At 36.1% G+C, this 20,425-nt stretch overlaps 2 protein-coding genes across 2 annotated transcripts; one reads left to right on the plus strand and one right to left on the minus strand.

The window, feature by feature from the left end:
- Positions 1-6,019: 6,019 nt before the first annotated feature.
- On the plus strand, positions 6,020-8,384 carry LOC113298858 (beta-glucuronosyltransferase GlcAT14A-like). The gene is made up of 4 exons (XM_026547718.1): positions 6,020-6,622; positions 6,721-6,796; positions 6,883-6,998; positions 7,780-8,384. The coding sequence occupies exons 1-4, from the start codon at positions 6,121-6,123 to the stop codon at positions 8,301-8,303; spliced, it is 1,218 nt and encodes a 405-aa protein (XP_026403503.1). The 5' UTR covers positions 6,020-6,120; the 3' UTR covers positions 8,304-8,384.
- Positions 8,385-8,879: 495 nt separating this feature from the next.
- Positions 8,880-12,131, minus strand: LOC113298859 (FT-interacting protein 1-like). Its single transcript, XM_026547719.1, has one exon. The coding sequence runs from the start codon at positions 11,997-11,999 to the stop codon at positions 8,970-8,972; it is 3,030 nt and encodes a 1,009-aa protein (XP_026403504.1). The 5' UTR covers positions 12,000-12,131; the 3' UTR covers positions 8,880-8,969.
- Between the last annotated feature and the right edge of the window lie 8,294 nt (positions 12,132-20,425).

Consider the following 20,425-nt stretch of genomic DNA (forward strand, 5'->3'; position numbering starts at 1 on the left):
ATCTTCCTGATACTGTCCAGGAGAAAATCCATATGTTAGAGGCCCGTTTTCCGGATGAATCTGTTTGTCGAGACACTCATATGAAGCCCCATTGGGCACTCCAGATAAATCCATTTGTCTTGCGAGAAACTTTAGATCAGGTTGTGCTCTTTCTGCTCATTTTTCTGATCTTGACCATTTGTATCCTATTAGTGGCAGTTCTATTTGGTCTTATGGACCCACAATTGTTTCGACTATTGGTATACGACTTTGGAAGGTGACAATTCTTTTAGAGGTATTTGATGTCTAGCTAATGACTATAAATTTAGCATTTACTGGGAGGCTCCCGCGTTTATGTGATACGGTAATATCCTTCCTTATTTCTTTTCCCTCCATTGGTAATAGTTTCTCCTTGTTCATGCTTTTAATTTCATCTTTAGAACATTGAGGACAATGTAAGATTTAAGTTTGGGGGTGGGGAAGAAACACTTTTTGTCACCTTTTTGCAATAAATAAACTCCAGAGCCTAGAAATTTATGCGTATTTAGGATTGCACTAACTAATCTAAGTGGATGGAAGCATTTTGGTTGTAGGAGTTGAGGAACCAATCTGATTAGATGGAAACATCTAGAAGAGTCTATTCATAAAAGCACATAGCTCAGGTGTTAGAAATAACATGACAGTTTCACCATATCTCGTTGAGTCCTTTTCACTTCTATTTTTATTCTATTTTGTTTTTAAACAATGTTACTCTAAGTGATTAGGTGGGGCTCACGATTCAATTTGTTACCAATGCTAGGGTGAATTAGAGTGATTGAGATACCAAAAAAAAAAATGTTGAAAAAAAAAAAAGTTGAAAAAAAAGAAGAAAAAAAAAATTGAGACCAGACCATTTGACCAAAAGGAATAAATTCAATAAAGTCGACCACTGGTACCCTTGTATATGCCAGTTGTGTTGACCTAGAGTTAGGTTATCGACCACTGGTACCCTTGTATATGCCAGTGTGTTGATATTAGTCAGACTAGTATCTCAATCCATTAGGATAGGTTCATTTTGGCGGAGGCCTTCAGACAGATACGGGAAACGCCGTTCACTTAGTAAACATCAAAACCATCTATGTTTTTATATATCCATCTCTTAATCTTTCCATGTGATTAGTTTGACTCCGAATATGATGTCCATAGTGCAACTATCTGAGTAGAGCTCTGTCACTTTATATGAATTTTAGTATGCCTGAGTGCAAACTCGTGCACAACAATTGGAATTTCGCATCAGGGTACTTCTTCCTGTAGTCAATAAGTATGCCAACCAAGGAGATTCTTTAGTGCCTTCCAAGGTTCTGCGTAGATAGCTAAGCTATGGAGTACTAAGGTTTTGTGGGTACACCTCTGGTAAACCCCCCGGAGACAACACTCCGCCACTAGGGCCACCTAGTGGTTTAACGGCTTACTGCACGTGCTAAGTGTAGTCATTTTATTTTAGATTAGATTTGCTCGAGGACTAGCAAATAATAAGTTTGGGGGTATTTGATAGACGCATTTATGTGTCTAGTATATATTAATTGTATACATTGTTAGTGCTCGAATTTGTACTTATTTGGTTATTTCATTTATTTGTAGGTGGTTTTGGAAAAATAAGGCTTTGCGGCGAAATTGGCTAAAAATGTGGCATTTGGACCTCCGTTGATAGTGTACCGGAAGCGCCCCAGAAGTGTACCGGAAATACCCCGGAGGAACCCCAAAGAAGTGCGGAAAACATCCCGGAAGAATTGCTAAAGGCACCACTAAGTTGGATAAGGGGCACCCCATTTCAGGGCACGTGCTAAAGGGACTCTCGAACTAGATAAGGGGAGGTCATCTTCATAGTTTCAAACTGAAAAAATGGCGGGAAAATGCATGCAAACTGGCAGATTTTGTGTTCGATCTTGGAGCTGTTTTAGAGCGATTCAATGGGTGTATTTGGTATGTATGGACTCTACAAGACATAAGGGGCCTGTTTAAATCGTCTAGACCCAGCCAATTGGGCTGGATAAGTCGGAAAAATCACACGAAGTCCAAACAGGGACACGTACTTTCTGTTGAAGTTTCAAAGATTTTTTGAGAGAGTTTTGGGCGAGTCTCACGCTGGATAGACTCTCTATAGTATTATTCAAGTCCTGGGAGAGTCTTGGGGAAATTTTACAGCTAACAAACGCGTACAGGGAGATGACAGGAGAGATATTCTCTCAACAGCACAGAGAAGAGAGAAAAAAGAAGAAGTCGGATTCACTCGAGATTTTTGGGGGTTTGATAGCTATATAAGTGTTGGTTCGAGTCATAAGAAGGGTTAGAAAGTTTTAGGAGAGAGTTAGGAGGAGTTTAGAGACGAGAAGAAGAAGTTACAGGAGGTATTGTTGCTGCTGCTGCTGCTGCTCGAGGAGGAAGAAGAAGACGAAGAACATACTCGCAGAGTCCGTCGTTCTTTGACAGTCTTAAAAGCAGAACAAGTATCGTTCTTATACAGCAGTAAGGGCTTATCGTTTACAGCAGTCTCAAAAACACTTACCCCTTTGTAACAGTGACGCTGTAACACTTATACAGCGTTGCTAATTCCTGTTTCATCTTATATACATCAATAAAAACACCTATTTTAGCCATGAATACATCTTTTGAGTGTGTTTTTGGGATGAGGATCTAAACCCAATCCCAGGGGTGACATAGGAAGCCATTCTCACAATAATTATGTGGTAATCTCTATTTTATTAATTTATGCAATATTTTTATACGATTAATTGCATCGGTAAAAATGATTTAAATGGTTTTTATTAATCAATTGTGTTTTTCCTTGAGAATGCATGCTTAGTTTTAGACTCTTGATGCATTATACTTGTGATTAACATTTGATTTTTTTTGGAAAATCTGCTTTTGGCAATATTTAGAATCAACCCAATTATTTAAATTGCATAGTAAAAAAATATTAGATCACATAAGTATTGTTGAATGATGGAATCTTAACCCCTATTTCTCCATAAAATTTTACGTCAGTTTGCTATTTCCCTAAATTTTATTTAAATCTAAAAATTTTGTTACCTTCACAAGTCTGAAAAGAACCTTTTTACCACTATCTCTACAACCATTTGAAAATACATCAATAGTCGTATCCAAATCAAGAGGATCCGAATTCTGACAATTATGAAACTTGTAATCCATCTTTCAAGATACGAATTCAACAAGAAAAAGTCTCTTTATTGATCACGATTAATAAGGAATTAAACTACCTAGATTGAACATGTACTACTTGTGCTATTCCTATTATAAAAATAAAATAATATAATGCAGAAAAGGAAAAACACAAGACACCAGAAGTTTTGTTAACGAGGAAAACTGCACCTGCAGAAAAAACCCGGGATCTCGTCCAGCTTTGAACATCAAACTTTATTAAACCGCTATAAACACTAGCATACTATCATACTTCGAACTGGAATGCACTTGAGACCGAATTAACCCTCTAACCAATTCAGATGCAGCCATGCTCCTTACGTCTCTTGAACCTCCCAAGTCTCTACGCAATTGATTTGCTTAGCTGATGTCCCTTATAGCCTAAGAGTTGTTTCAACCTAACTAAAAACTTTTGATACCAATCTGCCTCTAACAGTAAGTGTATTTGATTTTCCTTTTAATCATTCAGTATAGGTTTAAAAATCTGCTTGCAATATAAAAAATCCAGCAAACCTCACGAATTCGGAACACTTGCATTCAATTAGCTGAAAAGCCTAAATTTCTAACTACCTTTCAAGAACAATCTGAACAAATCGAAGAAGAGTTTATATATCTATCTTGAGGAATCACAAAGTCCGATGAAGAGAACTTTCCGATTTCTATCTTTCTCGTTTTTGATTGGATATTGACGAAAAACTCGATAATCAATAAGAACAAGATCAGCATATACGAACTATCAAGGTAAAAATAGTCGGACTTGTCTTCACGAATCCCTAAGTGAAGTATTTAAGTCGTAAACCTAATTATGTTCATTAGAGGAAACCTATGTCAATAGAGGACGGCTCTAGCATACAACTAGGACATAAAAATTTCAGGGGTTGGAATTCCCAGTTGATTGAGTCTCTCTATTTATAGATTTTAAATACTATAGGTATCTTTGAATTCAAGCTAAAATAACTTGAGATTCAAGCAAACACTTTCTCAGTTTAGATGAAACTCTTGTTAGGAGTTCATGTAAGCATGTGAGAATTTTGTCTTGAATTACATAGAATAATATATACTATGGTCTAAGGTTCTCGAACCGTTTACAATGATAGTTCATGGAAAATATGCCATATGAACGTATAAGCATAATCATGTTCATTTAACACTCAAAACTTAAATCATGACTCATAAAACCAAACTGATTTAGTGATCAAAGATGTCTTATAAGTGTTCATTAGAGTTGTAGAGATGCAAAACGTATTTGCGAAAACAGTTTATGATCATCTACTTAATTCGTACTGGGTAGGTGTGTGTATGGTACAGGTACCTACGAACCAATTCGCCAATTCAGGGATCTAGGGTACACGTACTGGGTCTGCATAGCCTAAGTCATTCACGAACTCAAGCCCTTGGGGTACACGTATTGGGTATGCGTATCTCCCCTGTTTATACAAATTCAGAACCTAAAGGTACACGTATCTACCTATGTTCCGGAACTTTAGTTGACTAGGATACGCGTACCTACTTGTGTCCAGAATCTCTATAGTTCCGATAACTTTCTTTCAATGATTTGAAACATTCCCAATCATTATAGATATAGAATATCATTGCTGGGGCCATTCAAATAATCAACTTGAAACAAAAATAGTTCTTGAACAATATATGTTCTTAAGTAAGATTGCTAAGGATCTATGAAAATCATTGCTTGAATCATCGAGATATTCAACAAGACAAGCATGACTCAAAACTTCTTCTTTACACTATGAAATATATTGTAAATCATAGGATATAGTATCATAAAGATAGAATGGTAATGACATGAGTAAATAGGATGGTTCAGTCTTTATATGCCTATTTTTCAATGAAGTTCTCCAAATGTGTTCATTCGATCTCCAGTCTTCAATCTCCGAGGATTATTCAGTGATGTCTGATACTCAATTATAATACTCTAATCACAGCCCGAGACTTGACTTTACTAGACCGAAAATCAAGATATAGTTTTGTACATCTAACATTAAGAACAAGCTTGAGTTAGGTTGCGAGTTCGACCGAGTAGAGCTCTAATAAAAATGATGCTTAATGAATACTGAATCTTAAAGACAAAGTAAATTATAGGTTTTCTCGTATAAAATTATCAGAGAAATATCGTGATGCTGCTCTTGAGAAAGTCAAATGGTTGGAAGAAGTAAAAGAGTTGAACAAGTCCAATGATAACTCAAACAAATTAACCTTTATAGTAAGAGCAAGTAGAAATATTCATGATACAAATCTTCTTTTGTATTGATGACTTGGTCATTATACTATAATAAAAGTATCAAAGAAAGATATACTAATTCTTTCATACAACTTGAGTATATGGAATTACAAAATATCAAGAAAGATGAGTTACAAAATATCAAAGAAAGATATACAGTTGTTTCATAAAACTAAGCGGAAACCGAGTATATGTTGCCTCAATATTTAAATCGAGTATCACCATATTCCATAGCCAGATATTCGGTTTCCTCAAGCTAAGCCATGATTAACGCATGTTGCACATCTCCAGCATCCAATAGCGGAGACTTCGTTAGCTAATACAAATGAGAGAACCTAACTAACCATAATAGTTGCTATCCGCCACATTGTCGTTATTAAGCCTATGGAAATGAGCACCATGGGTGCTTGCTCTTATCCACATCCTTCTCTAGAGAATTTGTGCCATTCACAAAAGAGACGAACTTACTTCACACCTAAAAACATAGTCAACCAATTAAAAACTGCCAAATATCTTTCTTCTTTAAGGAAATCAACCACTTTTCTTTTTATTTTATTCACGGACAATAACTTTCCTCCAATAACAACAATAACTAGATAACTACCTTCGTTTCCTTCTTCTTACACTAAAACTGTTCCTCTCCTCTCCCACTTCTTATATCTACTGTTTCCTGTTGATAATTCTGCAATAGATCGTCGACTTCAATGGGCATCAAAAAATTCATGATCCCTTTCATTCTAGCAGCCTCAATTATATTTTGTGTGATCATCATAGTAACATTACTTCTAACTAACCCCATTGACAGATTCCAACCCGTAGTCAAACCAACTCTCACATTACAATCTACTACTGATACTCAATATCCAGTGGCATTTGCTTACCTGATCTCATCATCAAAAGGTGATCTTGAGAAATTAAAGCGTGTTCTATTCGCATTATATCATCCGAATAACTACTATCTACTACATATGGATCAAGGTGCGCCGAAAGCAGAACACTTCGAATTAGCCAAATTCATATCGGAAGAACCAGTTTTTAGTCAAATTGGTAATGTCTGGATAGTTGGAAAACCTAATTTAGTTACTTACAGAGGACCTACGATGCTTGCCACTACTCTTCACGCTATGTCATTGCTTTTAAGAAGCTGTAAATGGGATTGGTTTATCAACTTAAGTGCTTCTGATTATCCATTAATCACTCAAGATGGTAAGGTAAGTTCACAATTTGTTTGATCATTTTCTTTATTCATTTGATTAATTTCATGTTCTTATTATCGGGGTTTTTTCGTGAAACTTAATTTTCAGATCTGATACATTCTTTCTCCAAACTGCCTAAACATCTCAATTTCATACAACATTCTAGTCGTCTGGGTTGGAAACTGTGAGCTTCTTTCTTTCTTTCTTTACATCTTTTTTTATTGGTTTTGATGGGCTAATAATTAAGATCTCCATTCGAAATTTGTGTAGGAATAAAAGAGGAAAACCAATCATGATAGACCCTGGACTTTATAGTCTCAATAAATCTGAAATTTGGTGGGTTATAAAGCAAAGGTCTCTCCCTACTTCTTTCAAACTTTATACAGGTACTGCATTTTCTTCCCCTGCCTAACATTAGATTTAGCCCTCATTTTGTTCCAAGAGAGCATCCACAGTTCAGACTGTAGCCACCAATTTGATCCTCTTATTTGTTTATAAGTTCTTGTTACAATAAATCTCATTGAGCATAAAACTTAGTGCTGCACAAAAAGATAGTTTATGAAATGATGCTTTCAATTTCTAGATTGCTAAGTTTAAGTGAATGCACATGGGAAGTCCTTTGTTTCAGGTTTATGGGGTATGGACTCCATGTGATTTTTCTGACCTAAACAGATGCAACATGCTTGGTCTGTGCAGAGCTTGGATATGTTTATCCCTATTAAATGGGATTATTGTTATATAAATTGTTGTGTTTTCGATCTTAACACAGATTTCAACTTGTTTAATTAGAAGTTAAAACTAAACAAGTACAGTCACAGAATATCAATATGCGTTGGTTCAGATGGCATTTGTGTCTTCTTATTGCAAACTTATCATGAGGTGGATTAATGTATTGCTTTAACCATCTTTCTCTGGTACCCATAAATAGAAAACTGAAATATACTAGTAAATTCGAGGGTCAGAACCGCCCGTGCCAGGCTTTGATTTTTGCAGTATATCCAAAACATTAGGTACTGTGAAAGTAATGCTACATATCTCAGAAGAAACTTAATTTGTATCCTAATTAGAACTAAAATCTGCACTGCAGAAAAATGGTTTCTGACTGTAGTTGAGTTCCTGTGAACATTCAGCGACACTTCTAATCTCCTTATTATGCTCTTGTTGTAGGCTCTGCATGGACTATATTGTCAAGATCATTCGCCGAATACTGTATAACGGGTTGGGATAATTTACCAAGAACTCTACTTCTATATTACACAAATTTGGTATCATCACCAGAGGGTTACTTCCAAACATTGGTGTGCAATTCCGAGTACTATAAAAACACCGTCGTGAGCCATGATCTTCATTTCATTGCATGGGATAATCCACCAAAACAACATCCAAAATCCTTAGGAATTAAATACTTCAAGAAAATGATTCAAAGAAATGTTACATTTGCTAGAAAGTTTAAACAAGACGATCCCGCTCTTGATAAGATTGATCGTGAACTTCTTAGAAGAGAACGTGGGGAATTTTCTTACGGTGGATGGTGTTTTGAAGGTAATGAAGAGAAACCAGCAAGATCAACGTGCTCTAGTTTAAAGAGTGAAAATTTTGGTGTTCTAAAGCCTGGTCCAGGCTCCATAAGATTGGATTCTTTATTAACAGAATTTTGTTCAGATAGGAATATTAGAAGGCAGTGTAGATGAAATTATTTGTGTGAAGAATATATGTATTCTATTATTCAAAGAAAAAAAGTGGAACTAATATTAAGATTTAAGGCTTTAATCCATGGTCAGAACTCAGAAGTCCAAAATGAACAGATATTTATCTTACAAACCAGAGTCTTTTGTAAATTTGCAACACGGGATAAACTTCTTTTACTCCTTTCCAGAAGTCACATTCCACAAACTAAAACAAATAGGTAAAGAAACCATTTTATATAAAAAAAAAGTTAGAATTGTGGATATACATTAGTCATTAGACACAAATAATCAAACAAACTCCTTCAAAACAGAGAAACTTTTCATCTTGCAAATTATATACAAAAATATTTCGGACTTGAATCGAGAAAAAAAAGTTGGACTCTACACATAAATGCCATAAAAGGTTACCAGATACCCATCTAAAGTCTAACCTAAAGTAAGTGCAAAATTGATTTTGAAGAGCCAGGGGGAGTAACGGTCATCCAGACTTTAACATATCAAGTGGAATACAACGGTCGTTTGTGCACTTATTTTTATCTAAAAAACTAGAGTCCTAGATGTTGACACAAGAAGTATAAATGAATAAATTGAAATAATTGATTAACAACTAGAAAACATAGTTAACAAACAAAAACTGTCCCAAACAGGAAACTCATACGGGAAAAAAACCTAGAGAATCTGATCAGAATAAGTTGGAAGTCGCCGGAACAAGTTGACAGGAAGTGATGGCATATCATGACGAAACCTAGGATGGCGCAGATAGTAAAACCCTGAAAACAGAATGAAGCACTTGAAAGGCACCACATAGAATACCAGTGAAGCTAGCAGACAAAACACCACAAATATCCCTGTCGCACGAGGATCTCTCCAGTTAAGCAATGCTTCTATGCGTTCACCTTGGGCTGCTACATCACCAAGCAGTGACTGTGCTCTTCCTGCTAAAGCCCTCAATCTATCGTACCTCTGACGGACTTGATCAACTGATCTTGTGCTTGGAAATCCATCAAATTCTTCATCTAACTCATCTGGACCGACTGCATCCACGTAAGATAATCTTGGGTCCATGTTGGTTGGCAATCTGTGGCGGAACCTGAATCTTAGAGCTACGATGAAGAATGCATACATGAAAAGTGTGGGTAAAACCAAGTGTGGACATAGTATAATGGCTACCAATAACAAGTGTACCAGTACTGTAGTTGAAGGGTTTATCCAGGTGCGAATTCCATCTAACCATCTAGCGAAAGATGCTGCACGAGACAAACACCCAACGACTCTGAACCAATTTGCTTTGCTTCTTCTCATACTCCACACATGTGAATCTGTATCTATCATATACTGAACTACTTCTTGCCCCATTGGTGGTTCTGATCTTGCTAATCGTGTCAAAACGATCCTCATTGCCGTATGCCGAAGGATGTCTTGTTGAGCTGGACCCAGTGGTTTGACATAGTGCATTCGAGGCAGCATCGGATTGGTGTATACCTGAAGTATGTTCATCAATGATGAACATGAAAATCTAACAGCTAATTCTATTTCACCCATTTTCTTTGCCCCACTTGGATGTATTACTGTTAACGCATGTGAATTCATGTATACTCGATTTGTATCAAGAGTAGCCAACCGTATGCGTATTTTACCTATTCGAGCATCTTTACCTGGTTTACTAGCCTCATCTTTTTTGTATCTTCCGTTGTCGAATACACCGATCGTAAGAACTGTACAAGGATCATATACATCCCATGTATACTGTTCATTCCAACGAGGATTAAATCGATCCAGAATCGTACGTGTGCGAACCCACTTGGGACCATATTTGGCAACCACATAAGCATCTGTAGTGCCTCTTGTACCATCTTTAGTCTTCACAGGAAGCAAATTAGCCGCACCCCGAATACCAACCTCAAGCAACCCAATAGGGGGCTTTGATAACTGTTTAGCAGCTGCACGCACATCACTTGTCACATGAGCAGCTTCATCCAAGACGTGATAACCACCTTCTAAGCATATCCTCACATGAATACGCCCTGCATACGGCCTTTTCTCATCACCAACTAGATTGAACCACCTGGATCTTGATTCAGCACAATCATCTATTCTTCTATCAGCAGTAGGCACGTGTATTTTTGCATGACCAACAGATTGGCCAGCACATACATCTTCCACACTCATAACTAAGAATGGCTCAAATGGCTCAGCTGCAACAAACACAAGATCTTCGTTCCAAGTAGGGTTCGCTGAGCTAGATGAGCTAATAGAACACCTGCCTGTCTTGAAAATCTGCCCGCCGAGTTGAGCTTTCACATAAAGCTCAGGACTCCGACTCTTTGCTTCAGCAACCGCACCAAGCTGCAAATCTTGGGTTTGAATAACCGTTAATCTCAAATACCACAGCTTCGGAGAAAGATAAACCTTGGCTCGTGTTTCCGGTAATAGCCCACCAGAATCTGACTGCCAAGCCTCTTGAAATGCTTCATCAGCCTGAGTTCCCACCCATACAGCAAGCATGACATCAGATCCCGACAATGCGTTGTCAGGAGTGGTAGAACCTTCAAGAGTATACCATTGAGGAGCTAAAGGACTATCTGGAGGTACTCTTTTAGGTACTTCTTGAAGATCAAATGAAACATTACCAACAGAAGTTTCTGTAACAGTTGTTGTACTAATATTTGTATCAGCTTGTACCGTCACTTCTGTTTTTTCGGTCCAAACTGATACTTCTAAAGCTGTTGAGTTTAACGAATCTTTATCAAATGCAAAAACTTGATCCCAATCTTTACCCATATCAACAGTTTTTGTACGAATACTATGAGTACCAATAACAAGTTTAGCATATATATTAGACCCAGTTTCTGAATGTTTTGCTTTCAATACGCGCACATACAAAAACGGCATCCGGTCTACTAAATCATATGCACTGTTCCGATGATTACGATCACTACTATTACTGAGTGAACTCAGTTCAAGAGAAGAAGATTCATGGCGTTTATTGTTACCTGCTGTAATAGCTTTTTCCTTCATTTGCTTCTGCGCTAATGGAGGATTTTCAACTTTCTCAGCCGGTTTCTCAGGTGGATTTGCTTCTTTGGATTTCTTGTCATCTTCTTTCTTCTCATCTGCCTTTTCATCTTTCTTCTCCTCTCCTTTCTCCTCTGGTTTTTCTTCCTTCTTTTCTTCTTCTTTCTTATCTTCTGGTTTCACCTCGGATGTAGTAACGGTAGTAATCGTTTCCCCAGCTTCAGATTTCTCGGTGGTAGTAGCAGCAGCAGGATCAGCAGAAGCAGGAGCAGAAACAATCTCATCGATGTAACACATTTTTAATCCGATTTCACCTTTGATTTGAGAAAAAACACTTCTTTTCTCTAATGGATAGTAAACCAATGTTTCAGATCCAGATTTAGGAAATATATTCCCAGAAATTTTAACCTTACCCAGAAAAGTACTTCTTTTCCCACTCTTTTTGTCATTATAAACATTAAGCTCCAATGTTTCAGAACCCATTGAAGCTATATCATGAACCACAAATTCGACCTTTTCATCCCACTGCGGATTTAAATCACGAGAAATTGTTTTGGTTCTTCTTCTTTGCCCATCAAAATCAACAAGAACATATGCACTTGATGTTCCTTGTCCATCTTTTGGCATCAAATTCTTCGCGTTACATATTTCAATCACCAGCTTCCGATTGATAGTTTCCCCCATACTGGAAACCCCTAATTGCCTCTCCCAATTTCACTCTGAAGTCAAAACTTCGCTGACTGAAAATATCGTTTTTCTTTATTTTTGTTAAATGGAGGATTTTGAAATGTTTGAAAGAAGAAATAACTTTACAACGGGAAGAAGGAAATGGGTTAGGTTTTTTAATTTAGGGCACTGTTTATAAAGGAGTGAGAGCCTCGGAAAAGACACGTCAGTATCCTGCCACATAATCCTGCATCCACGTGGATATTATTGGAGTCTGGAAATTATTATTTACAACTCGTAGTGGTGGTAGAGATAGTGTGGGTTAACTGAGCCGCTGCACTGCGTGTCGGGTGCTGAATGTACGGATTTTTGTGGTGAGTGTACTGACTAGGACCTGAAATTAGACTTGGATTCTATAAGAATTACGACCATGCCAGTAATTTAAGGTACCATAAGTTGCAAGAATATTTTGTGACCGAAAGCATGAGTGGATGTGACAGTCAGTTTCCGTTGGCACCTAAAAAAACGCATGAGCATCAAATTGTACGATGTGCAGCATTATCCTTGCGCGTTCAGCTAACTGTAAATGGAAAGGTAGGTGAATTTGTCATTCTTTACTTATTTGTACCTGATTTAGCCAATTTAATGAGTTTACCGTTGAGGATGTACAAGAATCGTGAGTCAGCTGGGTATCTTTTGACAGTTAATACTTTATGAGACTGGTGCATTTTATTTTTGCACCATCTAATTGTTACGGACTGTTATGCCAACTACCGGTAGAACTGGGTTGCTCGAAGTCATAGACATCAACATTAACGATAACTCTATTTAGGACAGATTAAGCTGATCAAACAGTTAAGTTGTAAAATTGTAATTATATTTGTGGGCATTTCCATTTGACGAATGGACAATGAGATATGAGACTGTGATTAATCATATGATCAACGGTTGGCTGCATTAAGATAGTTAACCACGTACGTGTATGCATGATATTGATAAATACTTGATTCCTTATTGTAAGAGAATCAGAAGAAGATTTGCAGATTGCAGAATTATTTTACTAATGCACCTTTATCTTATAAATAAATATACTATATAGAAAAGAGGGAATAATTTTACCCATATGGACATGGAGTAATGTAATTGATAATTGAAGTGATCAGTGTATGGTTTGGATTTTTGTCTAAATAAGTTTTCCTTTCTGAACTACTCCATAAATAAAGGGCGGGGGGACAAATGACTAGTTGCATGGTGGTTCTCTGCAAATATGAACGTTGGGTTTGTTTTTGTGCATCTTGATCAAAGTATATGTATTTTTCTTTTCCTAAAGGTGGTAAAGTTCAACAAATAAGGAATCTGATGGTTAAAAACCACAACGGGAAACAAAAATAATGTGAAGTTAATATTTTTTTTTGTATAAGAATACAGTATTATCGGAATATATGCACAAGTGAATTAAATAGGAAAAATATCGTTTGGTCCTTTTTTAGGTGGTCCCATGTCTGTTTAGTCCTCTGGAAAAACGCATTTACTGTTTGGTCCATAATAATTTAAAAATATAAAACAGACAAAATTACCCTTCCGTGTTTATTTTTACTTATTTTCTTGTAGCAGTTCATTCGTCAAAATGAACTCCTGTTAATTTCTACTTATTTTTTCAGAAAACATCCATATAAAAACCTATATAAACCAGAGTTCATTCTAGAAATGAACTCCATATAAAAACCTAAAAAAACAGAATTTGTTCCAGAAAATGAACTCCATATAAAAACCTATATAAACCAGAATTCATTCCAGAGATGAACTCCATATAAAAACCTAAAAAAACAGAGTTCACTCCAGAAATGAACTCCATATAAAAAGCTAAAAAAACAGAGTTCATTCCAGAAAATGAACTCCATATAAAAACCTATATAAACCAGAGTTCATTCCAGAGATGAACTCCATATAAAAACCTAAAAAAACAGAGATCATTCCATAAATGAACTCCATATAAAAACCTATATAAATCATAGTTCATTCCAGAAATGAACTCCATATAAAAACCTAAAAAAACAGAGTTCATTCCAGAAATGAACTCCATATAAAAACCTAAAAAAACAGAGTTCATTTATGGAATGAACTGCAGCATCATCATCTTCATCATCTTCGTCGTCTTCAACATCAACATCATCGTCTTCATCATATTTATCGTTCTCATCATCTTTAACAACAGCAGCAAAACAAAAAAAAAAACAAAAAAAGCGCAAAAAACTTCATCGCCTTCGTCTCCATCTTCAACACGAGCAACAAACATCATCTTCATCTTCATCTCCATCTTCAACACGAGCAACAAAGCATCATCTTCATCTTCATCTTCAGCACGAGTAGAAAACAGAGATCCGAAAACGTCTTCTTCATCAGAGATCCGAAACTTTAAATCAATCAAGAAGAAAAAGATGAAAAAATCAAACAAGAAGATCAAGATGAAAAAATCAAACAGAGATCCAAAACTTAATCAATCATTTTCTCCATCGTTTTCTTCATCATTTAATCAATATCATCAGTTTATTTTCTCTCTTCATCTTCTTTACAGTATCAGAGAAATATAGTTGCAGAGAAAATAAAAAACGAGGAAAGAGAATGTAGATCTGAAGATATTGAGGTGAGAGAAAGTAAATCTGAGAATAATATCTTCTCTCTTGATAATTGACTATATATATCTTAGGGTGACGTCGTGGATGATGTAATGGACCCAAAAGGGTATTTCTGCCACTACAAGATGACAATTACATCATCCATGACGTCACCCTAGGACCAAACCATTATTTCTAGGACCAAACTATAATTTATATTTCCAAATAGAACCAAACAGATAGTTGACTAGGTCAACTTGACTAAATGGTATTTCCTACAATTAAATATCATTAAATATCGTTTAGAACTCCATAATGGGAGTAAAAAACAACAACAAAGAACTCCATAATAGGAGTTACTATTAGGTACTGAATGAATCGAACATAACACTTTTTATTTTAACAAGATTAGTTGGTTTTTAACTCCGTTGAAATAAAGATGTTGATCACCAAGTATATACCCTCAGTCCCAACTTACCAATCTCAACGCTACAGCCTGGATACTGGGGGTTAGTCCAGATTTGGGACATGACGTGTCATAATCTTAATGGTGAAGAGGGGAATGACTTTATCATTGGGATTGGTTGTGGGACGAAGATAGAAATGATCAAAGGTATGGATTAATTGTCCTAGATCTGGCCTATGTTAGTTGTCCCAGTTATGAAGTTTTCCTTTTTGTGTAGATTTTACACGATGGCTTTAAAAATTTGCCACAAAGCTATTAATTTTTTATTTTTATTTTTCCTTTTATAACAAGAGATACCTAGAAGCTCGGGTAGAAAGATAAAAAAGAAAGAAAATATCCCTGTACGGATGCTAAGATAGCTAGACAACGAAAGAAAGAAAATCTATCCTACCTGATGTTGATGAGTTTCAAACTCAGATTGCTGGTATCATCACCTAACAAATTTGTCATTGTACTACAATGACACCTGCACACACAAATATTAACAATATACACGTGTTTTATCTTGGACTATGAGTTTCTTTAATTGTGTATTAATAGTAATTACTCTTTGAAGACTTATCAAATATAAAATAAAATCAATGTTTGAAGACTCTTATCAAGGGTAAAGAAGAAAAGAATGATATCTCTTTCCGTATGGAGACAATCACTTGAAACAAGAAGGCGTGTAGACAGTCACTCGATGTGATTCTCTACAGATGTCTCCAACGCATTAAGTATCATTGGCCAACTATGAAGACTCAGACACGAGCATTACAAGGGTCTAGATCCACCTGTCAAGAACCTCCGTATCAAGAAGAAGCCTTGGTCATGCATTATATACTGGGGACTAGCGAGATTCACACATCTACTACTTGTGAGATAATTTTCCTTTAAACAAGTGAACATACGCTAAGCTAACACGACGAACTAGGAGATTCCTCTTCCACGAAGGTGTTTTCTACTAACTTTTTTTTGTTAGAAGGAATTAATTCCGCTGCTTAGGAACAAGTGAATCCTTGCAGTACTCAAAGATACACATCAAGGAAAGAGACAATTATTTCTACAAGTTCATGAGAAATACTATTAGTTGATTATGGAGGATGATGCAACATATTTTGTCCAGAAATGTCACAAGTGCCAAATTCACGAGAACATGTTTTACACCCATATATCCCCCCGTACTAGATAAGCATACCCTTGCCATTTTATAAATAACAGCTACAAAGAACTTTACAAACTTTGTAGAGGTGACCCTATTCAAGAGCATGATTCTCAAATACATCATCTCTAACAATGATACCATGTTTGCTAATCGACATGTTCTATAGTGAATACACCACAAGTGCATTCAGGGGAGGAGATTATAGAAGGATTAGAGGAGATATAGAGAGGATTATAAGAAGAATGAGGGGTTGAAGAAGAAGAGAGATATTCAGAGAATGAGAGGATAAGATTAGGATTCAATAATTCATGTCCGTACAGGGAAGGAAAGACAACTAATAAAGTGCATCTACTACTCACGTATAACATGTAAGTATAATAACTAAAGGCACCAGAACAAGATAGGGGCTAATACAAATAAGGGTAGACATAACATGGATACTAGCCTAGACCATGACAAAATTTTCCTCCTTTAGAGATTTTTGTCCTCAAGAATCAGTTTGGGAAAGTGTTGTTTCATGAAGCTGGAATCCTCCCAAGTAGATTCAGCTGGAGTGGAATGGACCCAATGAACCAAAACTTCATGAATAGTTTGCTTGTTCTTCTGTATCGGGCGAGACCCTAGCACCTGTAATGGAGAAACCTTCAAACAACCAGCTAAATCCAAGGAATGAAGTTTTGTTTGAGGAAGCAACCCTGTACCCAACTTGAATTTGAACTGTAAAACACGGAAGACCAGATGAATCATAGATGTTATAGGCAAGCTGAGATGATAAGAAACCTTCCCTACTCTGGATAACTGAAATGACGAGGATACCCAAGTACACCACAATCTTTTCGTTTGATCACAACCTATTCAAGACCCACCGTGTATAAACCTCTTTGAGCAACAATCACTAAATGAATATTTCAACACGGTGTCCACTTGGAACAGGGTTAGTCCGGACCGGCCTAACAATGTGAGAAATCAAAGCCAAATGGCGAATCAAAATACACCTTGTGTGATAGTCTATGGATACAAGATCGAGACAATACAACAACAAGATGTTCACTTGATAATAGTTACGGTACAAGACCGAAACATTATAAGATCAATATCAAGTGCCTAGTTAACGTACAAGTGTATTTACTTTAATTATAATATAAACACAATTATAATGCGGAAATAAAGTAAAGCACACACTAGAGTTTTTTTAATGTGGAAAACTACAATCTTGTAGAAAAACCCCGGAACCTAGTCCAGTTTTGAACACTCAATGAATTAAGACGCTACAAAAAGTAAACCTGCAACTTCGTATAGACCAGACCAATCAGTATAAAAACCTAGTTACTCCGCTTCAGCATTATTATTGTGTTGATAACATCTAGTAGAACTGAAGTTCTCAATAGACATTTGATACTAGATTTCCTAGCAGAACATGCGTTTTCTTTAGGACTAAATCTAGTATATCTTCTTAATGGTTCACAATAACTTCTTATACCAATCTTTCAACCGGAAAGACAATATTCCTTTGGATCGTATTCCAAACAGTAAAGGATCAAAACTGTTTGGTAACAAACTCACTTTCTAATCACAATATCGAAATATATGATAAAGCACAGTTATGGATCTTCTATTTTTAACATCCGTTATCATATCCGAAGCTCATAGGTTAGGAGATCAAACAAGACAATGATTACCGAAATAATCAATCTTGATTATAAGGTTTATGATAAAATCACAAACAACTTGTTGATCTCAAAAGGCTTATGTTTACCGAAAATAAACAACCTTTTAATCCCGGAATATCAAGTTACAAAAAGTCACACCAAGATCAAAACACAAGAATAAAGTCTTCAAATCTTTAAAGTCTTCAATCTTCGATTTAATCTTAAAAGTAACAACCTGCAAAAAGAAACTTGATTCCTTATTGATTTATTGCACATAACGGAGTTTGTGAACAATGGCAAATAAATGAATCTATCTTACATATCTAGGATAACTTAGATCCGTAGAAATGTTAAATCTTTGATCTAGTTTGAGTGTTCTTATATCAGAAGAGAAGGAGCATGGAATAAAAAAAACTAGGTGCAACCAAAGATTCAATAATCGGTAGTCAATCAAATCAATAACCGAAAACTAAAATAACAATGTAATTATATAGTTTCACACCAACGGTACTCGTATAGCTTCTTGATACCACATAAGTCTTTAAACGAGCGGTTGTAAGAGATTTCGCCTAATTAGGGTACTTTCCTCTCCGGATAGACGGCTCCATCAGAAACAACATAATTGAAGTTTGCCTAGCTATTATGATAGTTTGCTAGAAATGCAGACTTAGGTATTTATAGACCAAGGTTGTTTGGGCACCAAGGAATTTCCAAAACCGAAAATATTCTTAAGATATGCAATGAATTCCCAAATCCGGTTTTCCTAATTCCAATATATGTAGTCCAATATTTTCCGAAATCTCTCATAAAAAATCTCCAGTTAGTAAATGTACATAACTAATTTTATATTCTCTAAAGCCATGCATTAATTGCTGGTAATTAAAGCATATAAAACCAAAAAACTTAATTAAAAGATTCTCGATTTATTTCGATACAGGATCACCAAGAGTACCAAGGAATTCTTTGAACAACAAATGATAAGAGTTAATGCTCATGGTCAAAGTATGTTGACATCTTGACACAACAAATCTTAATTCTGAATCTACACAAGTTCATGAAGAAAATATGCCATTCATGGAAAAACGGATTTGCGTCTTGGAATCGATTCTACCACACTTCCAAACAAGTTTAGAATTGGTTCTACCAAAATTCCAAGACTACTATGTGATCGGTCATACCAAGTCACGATGGCTAGTTCTGATCGGTCCTACCAAGTCACATACATGGGTTCAGATCGGTTATACCAATCACATGGATCGGTTCTACCTAAACATGGTACCTACTTGTGATCGGTCATACCAGTCACTAGGATCGGTCATACCAATTACAAGGATCGGTCACACAACCTCTTATGATCGGTCAAACCAATTACAAGGATCGATCATATCATCTGGTGATTACTTAAGATCGGTTACACCAATCACCAGAACCGGTCATACCAAATCATAAGTCTAGATATTATGGTCGGTTATACCAAGATGCATAACCTGAGTTAAGATCGGTTCTACCAACTCACACATATTGGTCATCCAAAGAATATGCAATGAATAACCCTATTGATTTCCCTTTCAATTCATGAAACAAGTTCAGAACCTACTTCCTTTAAACAAATGTAAAACATTGTTTCCTAGGATAAAATCTTCATCATAAACCCATACACATAATCATAAAACTATATACAAGATTATGTCGATGTCATATCTACGAAGTTCAAAAGATAAGCGTTATAATTCGTAATTCAATATACTTCCTTGACACTTTGATCATAATGATATGACCAAGTATAACCACTAGAGTATTATATATATATATATATACATCTTCGTATGTTATGTTTTCAATCTAAAACACTTGAAGTAAATGAGATAGAAATAGAACAAGTCAAGTCGTATTTACTAACCTTAAGCTGAAGGATAATGTCTTTGTTGTCTTCAATCCATCTTCAGATCTTCGTGAGTCACTGGAGAATAATATTTCTATCGTTTATAGCCTAACCTAACAAGTTGAATCTAGTTTACTTATTAAGCGACTAGAGTTTTGGAACTAAATATGACAACCAAACTTGACATACCAACGCTTGGTGGGTTTAACCAAGTAGTGCTCTAACACTAACACCTTGTAAGGACCAAAAAACTTTGCATCTAGCTTTAGATTCCTTCTCATCTGCACAGAAGTCTGACGATAAGGTTGAAGTTGAAGATAAACCCAATCTCCTTCCTTAAATTCCCTCTCGATTATGTTTTTTACCAGCATGTTGTTTCATGTGATGTTGTGCTTCCTCTAATGTAGACTTAAGTAGGATCCCTATAGCTTGTCGTTGTTGCAAATAATCATCAAATGAAGCATTGATAACTGGTGGATAGAAGAGGCCATACTGGGGTGGTGAGTAACCATAAAGTGCATGAAATGAAGTGAGTTTAAGGCTGGTGTGATAGGTAGTGTTGAACCACCATTCAGTCATTGGCATCCAACTGACCCATTTAGTTAGTTTATAACTTGTCATACATCTCAGATAAGCCTCCAGACAAGCATTTACCCTCTCTGTCTATCCATATGATTGAGGATGATAT

The sequence above is a fragment of the Papaver somniferum genome, chromosome 7 (genome assembly GCF_003573695.1).
Source record: "Papaver somniferum cultivar HN1 chromosome 7, ASM357369v1, whole genome shotgun sequence".
In the NCBI taxonomy this organism is placed as follows: domain Eukaryota; kingdom Viridiplantae; phylum Streptophyta; class Magnoliopsida; order Ranunculales; family Papaveraceae; genus Papaver; species Papaver somniferum.